Source organism: Ipomoea triloba, chromosome 4, assembly GCF_003576645.1.
Source record: "Ipomoea triloba cultivar NCNSP0323 chromosome 4, ASM357664v1".
Classification (NCBI taxonomy): Eukaryota; Viridiplantae; Streptophyta; class Magnoliopsida; order Solanales; family Convolvulaceae; genus Ipomoea; species Ipomoea triloba.
In genome coordinates, this window is record NC_044919.1 from 22,051,155 (window position 1) to 22,058,689 (window position 7,535).

Sequence of the window (7,535 nt, forward strand, 5' to 3'; positions counted from 1 at the left end):
ATAAATAAATAAATAAATAAATAAATAAATATATATATATATATATATATATATATATATATATATATATATATATATATAAAATTATATAAAGATATTTAATAATTGTTTTTAGTATAATTGGTTTCAATAATATTACATTAATTGAAAGGTTAATAATGGTTCAATTCTTGTTATCACCAACATTTTAAAATACTAATACAACAATATCCAATTACACAAAATAAATTTGAGGTTGGAGATACGGGTTATATGGGTTAGTTAAAGCACAAGAATGACTGACAGCTCTATGTTGAAGAATGATGGGACTATTAGAGCATCCGTATCAATGGATATCTTGAGGTTTTTGGAACAATATATATTGAGTTGAAGGAGAGAGAAGACAAATGTGGATTTTTGAAATAGTAGAAATTAAAAAACAAAACACGCGAAATTCTTTTGCGCGTTTCGCGCACAGCTATGTCCAGTTGGGCGTGTACACTGCACGCGCCAGCTAGCGTGTTGCTTATCAAGTTGTTATTTTTTTTTTCCACTTGCTTTTTGGATCATAATGTCAGCAACTACATACTTTTTGTTTTTTTTTTTTTTTTTTTTTATTTTTTTTTATTTTTTTTTTTTTTTTTTTTTTTTTTTTTTTTTTTTTTTTTTTGTGTCACATTTCTTGGGAATCTTATTACCCCCAAAGTTTTAACTTTTAAGTGATGTGAGATTCACAGAGTCGTGTGATATAACTTGAACCAAATGCCCCTAAGATCAAAAGCCATTTACTGTCATCCTTTAGTCTTCAGAATTTTTTTTTCTTTCCTTTTCTTTTCTTTTCTTTTCTTTTCTTTTCTTTTGCTTCTTCCAGAGACAAGCACAAATAAAGAGGAAAATAACTATGAAAGTATGAAACCTCATTTGAAAATTTTAAGAGTTAACAGTGTCTCTGTTGGGTTGGAAGATCCATTATTTTAAAGCTGCTGTAATAGTAGAATATCGTAGATTAAGGGGACATCCTCATAACCAAAAAATATTTGTAAGCATAACCAAAATTTTTTAAAGAAAACTAGGCTCACAATTAAGGATTTAAGGTATGAGCATCTGCGTAGTGAAGAAATATCAGTATAGGTTTACAGAAGGCACTCATACGTGGACTAGGTTCAGGATGTTTACTGGTTACATAAAATTGCTTGGGTGAATGCTTTAAGTTGATTAGTGATCGTAAGAAAACTAGATTACATGAAATGACATTTAATCTAATTTGTGGAGTATAATTCAGAAACATAATGTTGTATGTGGTTAAACCATAATTGTATTTCATCTGTCCAAATGGATTGTACATTTTATTATTAACAAAAAAAAATTGATATTGGTTTGCCAAAATTTTCTCATGTTCTAATGGGGTAACATGTCTCCCTGTTCTTCTCAGGTTAAGCCATTTTTATAACTCAGTAACTTTGGTCATTAGTTCTGAACAGCCTCCTGCCTTGATGTGATCTTTAAGTTGCAGTCTTTACTTTTGCATTGATATTCATCATGTTTCTTTTGTGATCTTTTACTTGTGCAGCGGCTAATGAAGTTCCTATTGCACCACTGTCACAAATCCGTGAACAAGTAACTACCCAGTGTATCAACATTCTGTATTCCTATCGCAAATACTGTGCTACCGTGTCATCGTCAGGGCAACTTATTCTTCCTGAGGCACTAAAACTGTTGCCTTTATATACTCTTGGTGTGTATTATATTTCTTGCAAATATGTGAATGATTTACATACTCTGGAAATCTTGTTTTTGTATTTGACATTTCAATTGTGCCTATTGGGAGGATTTAGATGAATAGAAGTGATTCATTCTGCATCCTAGAAAGATCTAAAATATCCCACCAGGAGCCAATGAATATGAAACTTTATTCATCTAAAGAAGGAAAAAAATGAGCTGAACTATCACTCACCTTATAGGAGGGTGCCGACCATTGGTGTAATCTTTGTTGGGAAGAATGTGCTAGATATTTAGGATCTTAAGCAAGCAAATGTGAGGCAATGCCAATGGGGTTTTCTTAAAATTTACATAATGTGCTTCTTGCTAGATTCCATTAAAAGAATTTTTTATAGTATCAATCTATGAATGGATAACCAACATCTGTATCTTTTCAGCTTTGGTGAAAAGCACTGGATTGAGAACTGATGGTCGTATAGACGATAGATCATTTTGGATCAATTATGTCTCTCCTCTCTCTGCTCCACTTGCAATTCCATTTGTGTCTCCTAGAATGATAGCCATTCATGAGCTCAACTCGAAGGTACAAATTATAGAAATGTAATGCTGTGTTACTTTTCTTTTAAGGTGATCTCTTATATGTACCTGTCTTTGAAATGGCAGGAGGCTGATGGGCTTCTTATTCCACCTTCTATCCCACTTTCTAGTGAGCATATCAGTGACTCTGGGATATATCTTCTTGAGAATGGTGAGGATTGTTTAATTTATGTTGGGAGCTCTGCGGATCCTGATATCATGCGCCAATTGTTAGGCATTTCTTCTGTTGATGAAATTCCTGCTCAGGTAAATTTCCATGTTTTAGTTGGGTTCTGCAATTATTGTCAACAGATATATAACATAAGCGGGGAAAAAAGGCACTTCAAGAAGAACAATAGCATATTTTGGTGCCTTTTGTATGTGTTGAATTATCAAAGAATACGTGATCTGGTAGATGCCTTGACCAGGAGAATAGAATGGCTGCTAATGTAAATGATTGTCAATAATGTTCTGTCAAGTTAAGAGCAAATATCATTTTTAGTCCCTCAACTATAATATATGTATCAATTTTGATCCTTGACTGTTAAAAATTTCAAATTAGGTGCATGACTATTCAATTTGTATCACATTTGGTCCTTGACTATTAACATTTTCAAATTAGGTGCATGACTATTCAATTTGTATCACATTTGGTCCTTGACTATTAACATTTTCAAATTAGGTGCATGACTATTCATTTTGTATTACATTTGGTCCTGCCGTTAAATTTTCCGGCCAAATTTCCAGCGAAGTCACCGGTGACTGACTAATTTATTTAATTTTTATTTTAAAAATTATTTTAATACTCCGTAACTTTTAAATAAAAAATAACTTAAAAATAAAAAATAATAATAAAAATAGAAAACGCCGGTCATCCCCGATGACTTCGCCGGAAAATTTAACGGCAGGACCAAATATGATACAAAATGAATAGTCATGCACCTAATTTGAAAATGTTAATAGTCAAGGACCAAAAGTGATACAAATTGAATAGTCATGGACCTAATTTGAAATTTTTAATAGTCAAGGACCAAAATTGATACATGTATTATAGTTGAGGGACTAAAAATGATATTTTCTCTCAAGTTAATAGTATCCTCCTGCCCATACCAAAAAATAAGGAAATTTATTTCCCTGTGTGACTTGACACATCTCACAACATTTTCTCCTTGCTTAACAGTTTGTGCTGCAACAACATGACAATCCGTTGTCAAAGAAGCTTAATGAAATCATTAATGACATTAGGCGCCTAAGGTGTAACTACCTCCGGTAAGATATCCTTTCCCTATCACCTCTCCCTCTCTTGCCTAGAGTATATGGAATATCTAATATGTTCCTTTTTTCGGTTTTGTTTGTTTGGCAGCTTGAAATTATGCAAAAAAGGAGATTCATCAGGTTTGTGATACTAAACTCTATCTTGTTTTACCTCATCCAATGCATCCTTGCCACATGTGCACGCCCCCATAGACCCACATACATTTTAGAAAAAATATAAGATTTTGGAATAGAGACTATCTATTTAGACATTGAACAGTGGTAATGATTATACAGTAATAGAGAGGAAAGTGGAAAAACCACTCAATGTGATAAATTTTACTTCCCTATAGCCATCACATGCAAAGAGAATAGAGATAAAATTTACATGGGAAGAAATACATAAATAAATAATGCATAGGCTCTTGGTATGACTAAAAGGCCCTAGTTCTGATAACCCGTAGATATTAGCCACCTTATGCTGAACCTGCAGCATGCAATTCTTGCAATGACTACAAGGCTCTAGTTCTGCTTGGAATATTGTAGATATTAGTTACGTTTAAGACATTTGTTTGTGAAGGGTTATAATGTTCTTTATATTCTGGAATGTTGCTCATGTCTGCCTGTTAGCATCTAACTCCTGAATTTGTCAATAAAGATTTTGTTCTTTAGTGCATTTCTTTCTTTGAAGTTTAAGGAATCATTGTTTAAGGAACAATGAGGATTTGTTCAAGAATAAAGTTGTGGAGATTCTCTTTATGCATTTTAACCATGTAGTATTTATTTTTCATTCAGGAATGTTATTTTTCTCGTACATGGTGGAAGACAAGACTCCCGCTGGACTTTCATATGTCGAGTTCCTGATACATATTCATCGGCAAATTCAAAGTAAAATGGCTTGAAAATCAGTCCAGACCCCATGGTGAGGGGGCCATGGTGAGGGGGCACTGTTGGATTCTAATTATGGATAGATGGACCTATGAGTGACCAAAGTCATTTTTATTTTTGTTTTAGGCCGGCACATTTTTGTCATGAGACTGTAAAACTAGATTTTGTTTTCTGATAGGCAAATATAAAATTGAAATGTATAAACAAATCGCTTAGATTACATCTGTTGCATGCTACAAACAATTTATGAGGCTCTAATGGATTGTTCTTCAGTGCTTTGACATTGAGAGTTGGTCTTAACACTGCCTATATGGATTATTACAATTATCTCAATTTAGCCTTACTGTAGCCTAATAGGGTTTCAATGATGGGATATTGCAACTTTTTTGATAGACGAGTATATGATTGACACCTTTCTTTATCTCTATAATAATACTGGGTATGTTGTAAGGATTTCTGTAGAATAGTGGGTTTAAGTTGGGAGGAGTTGAAATTGAGTATGGTAGAAGAATAATAGGAGAGAATTTGGGGAGAAGTTTTTTATTCATAAAATTCTTCCTTACAGGCGCAGTTGGTGGACTAGTGTTTGGGGTTCATCTAGCAAGTTGGAAGCACCGTGATGGCAATATCGTAGATTTTTCCAACAGCTCATACAGATAAATTTACACTGTTGAAGACTCGACAGACTAAGGTTGAGGGTTTTTGACTGAGATGGTTAACTTCCAAGAAAGAGTGAAAAGACTGGGAAGCTTCCAACATAGGGAAAAATTCGTTTGCTGACTTAGTTTCTTGTTCGAAATGCAAGTCGTATTTGAGTTTCTTAAAATTTCAAAATATAATTTTTCCCTAGTTAACCAGAAATGCAAGTACGATTTGCATTACTTGTTCGTAGAGATGTGAATGAGAGACGCAAATACAATTTACGTTTCTCGGTGACATGTTACCCGATGATCCTGGTTAATGGCAAGGGTTTCTCTTGAGTTATCTACTATCAATTGCAACATTTTTGAGACAATGTCTGATATTTTCATTAGCAGTAATTTCCCTAGCTTAACAGATTTGCATCTGTCGTTCAATGCATTTTCTAGGTCGCTTCCTCCGAGCTTTTCCGGCTCATCTTTACAAACTTTATGGCTAAATGGTCTATAGGGTGTTTTTGGACTAAAATCAACTAAATGGCATCATAGCTGTTTTGCAAAACATGATAGGTCTTTCTCAAGTCTGGTTGCATGGGAACTCATTTTCCGGTCTAATTCAAGACTTATCTGGCCTTAATTCCTTGCAAGATTTCAGTGTGAGAGATAATAGTTTGTTAGGAACAAATGTAAATTAGATTTTGATGATACCATATGTTAGGAATTTTAATCCCTAATTCATTTTATTAGGAACTCATTTTCTCTATTATAACAGTTCGAATGATAAATCGAATGGTTACATTTCGGATAGCCAGACACAAAGCTTCGAAGGATTGAAGATTAGAAGAGTTCGAGTTGAAGAGTAAAAGACTTAAAGACAGAAAGGTTACAAAGGCCAAATGATGAAAGGACCTACCTTTCAAATATAAGGTGATTTTTAAAGTAGCTCGAATAGTATGTTGGTCCCGATAGAATGAGGGAGTTAGTCTAGACTCACTTATGAGGGAGGGAGGGGGTGTGGGGGTGTGAATAGACTCACTTAACTTTTCAAATTTCTTCTCGAATCGTTAAGCTTACCCGAAAGGTAACCTTAACAAAGCCAACCAGAGTTTTACGTTGCTCAACGGAATTTAAAACTTAACCATTTTAATATTCTTTGCACGTTTAGTTAACTTAATAAAATATTAGGCTTGGTCGTGAGTGATATGCAAGCAATAGAGAAATAAACAAAGTAAAGAGAGAGACAAAGTTTTTATATTGGTTAAGCTATTAACTAAGTATACTCCACTCTTTTTTACAACTTGTGAAGGTTTGCACTAAAAACTCCTTAGTACAAAACACCACCAAGTTTGCTTCCTTGATCACCAAGCTGGACAACAAACTTGAACCACTGGATTTTTCAACTCCTCCGAGTTTACTCTGCCTCTTTCTACTAATCCAAGTAGAGATTTGAAGGTTTGAAGAATTGGTTTATTCTTTTCTCCAACCGAAATCTTGGCTTCTTAAGTCTTGATCTTCTCGGTTTGAAGCAGCTCAAGATTTCTCAAATTTGGATATTTGCGATGTAGCTTATCTCTCTTTTTCAATCACTGGTCGTAAATGCTTGATGTTCTAAAGCTTTTCTCACACTTAGAAAGTCTTGAAAATGACCAACACCTTCTTCAGTGAGTGAAGATGGTATTTATAGGCATGAAAAATAGTTCTGTTGGAAAGAGAACTGAATTTCAAAAGTCTATTAACTAGTGGTTAAAGACCGACGGGTAATCTGAAAGGTAAGTAAGTTTTTCATATTTCTAGCCGTTGATCCCTTGTAGTGTGCTGAACATATGTTTTTTGTTCTGCACAAAAAGGACTGGCATTTAATGAAAATCGACATTGGGATATGTTCCTAGGATTGACTTTTTCCTTAGGAGATATTTTCTCACTTTAAGGTCTCAGACTGTTAAGCTTAGAGAATGTTTAGCAGTCCTTTCGAGTAGTTAACCAGGTTAACGTCTCGAGACCTAGATCCTCTCATCGAATGATTGCCTGACTTTGCCAATCACCCTTTAACTCCTCGAATGATATTTCTTTATCATTCGGTCTTGATAACGTTCGAGAGGTAAACCCTTCCATTCTTTAGTCTTTGCATCCTCTCGGTCTTGATGTATTCGTATTCAATCTTCAACTTTGAGTCATTATCTACGAGTGTTACATTTTGTTGAATGCGTTTAACCACTCGGTTAACCATTTGGTTATGATTTGAACAAAGAGTAGACCTATCCTAAGTATAAGAAATAAAGAGATTGAGGAGTCTAAACTCCTAAGCTTGGTATCATCAAAATCTAATACAAAGTGTTCCTAACAATTTTTTCCTTTTTGATGATGCCAAAACCTATACTCTAACCATAGGCCTGAAATTATCCATGAAAATGATTTTCATTACAAACAACCGAATAGTTGAATTCTAGGAGTAAAATTACTGGAATTAAAAACTCAACGCAA

The 7,535-nt window shown here is 34.1% G+C and overlaps 1 protein-coding gene across 1 annotated transcript in view; it reads left to right on the plus strand.

Annotated features, from left to right (window-relative positions):
- The window catches only part of LOC116015264 (protein transport protein Sec24-like At4g32640), a 19,388-nt gene extending 14,672 nt beyond the window's left edge, over positions 1 to 4,716 (plus strand). Inside the window, exons 20-25 of the mRNA XM_031255293.1 lie at positions 1,550 to 1,714; positions 2,136 to 2,281; positions 2,362 to 2,541; positions 3,455 to 3,543; positions 3,638 to 3,669; positions 4,324 to 4,716. Of these exons, the coding sequence (XP_031111153.1) occupies positions 1,550 to 1,714; positions 2,136 to 2,281; positions 2,362 to 2,541; positions 3,455 to 3,543; positions 3,638 to 3,669; positions 4,324 to 4,430 (719 nt within the window). The 3' untranslated portion in view covers positions 4,431 to 4,716. The remainder of the gene's footprint in view (positions 1 to 1,549; positions 1,715 to 2,135; positions 2,282 to 2,361; positions 2,542 to 3,454; positions 3,544 to 3,637; positions 3,670 to 4,323) is intronic.
- Positions 4,717 to 7,535: the final 2,819 nt, after the last annotated feature.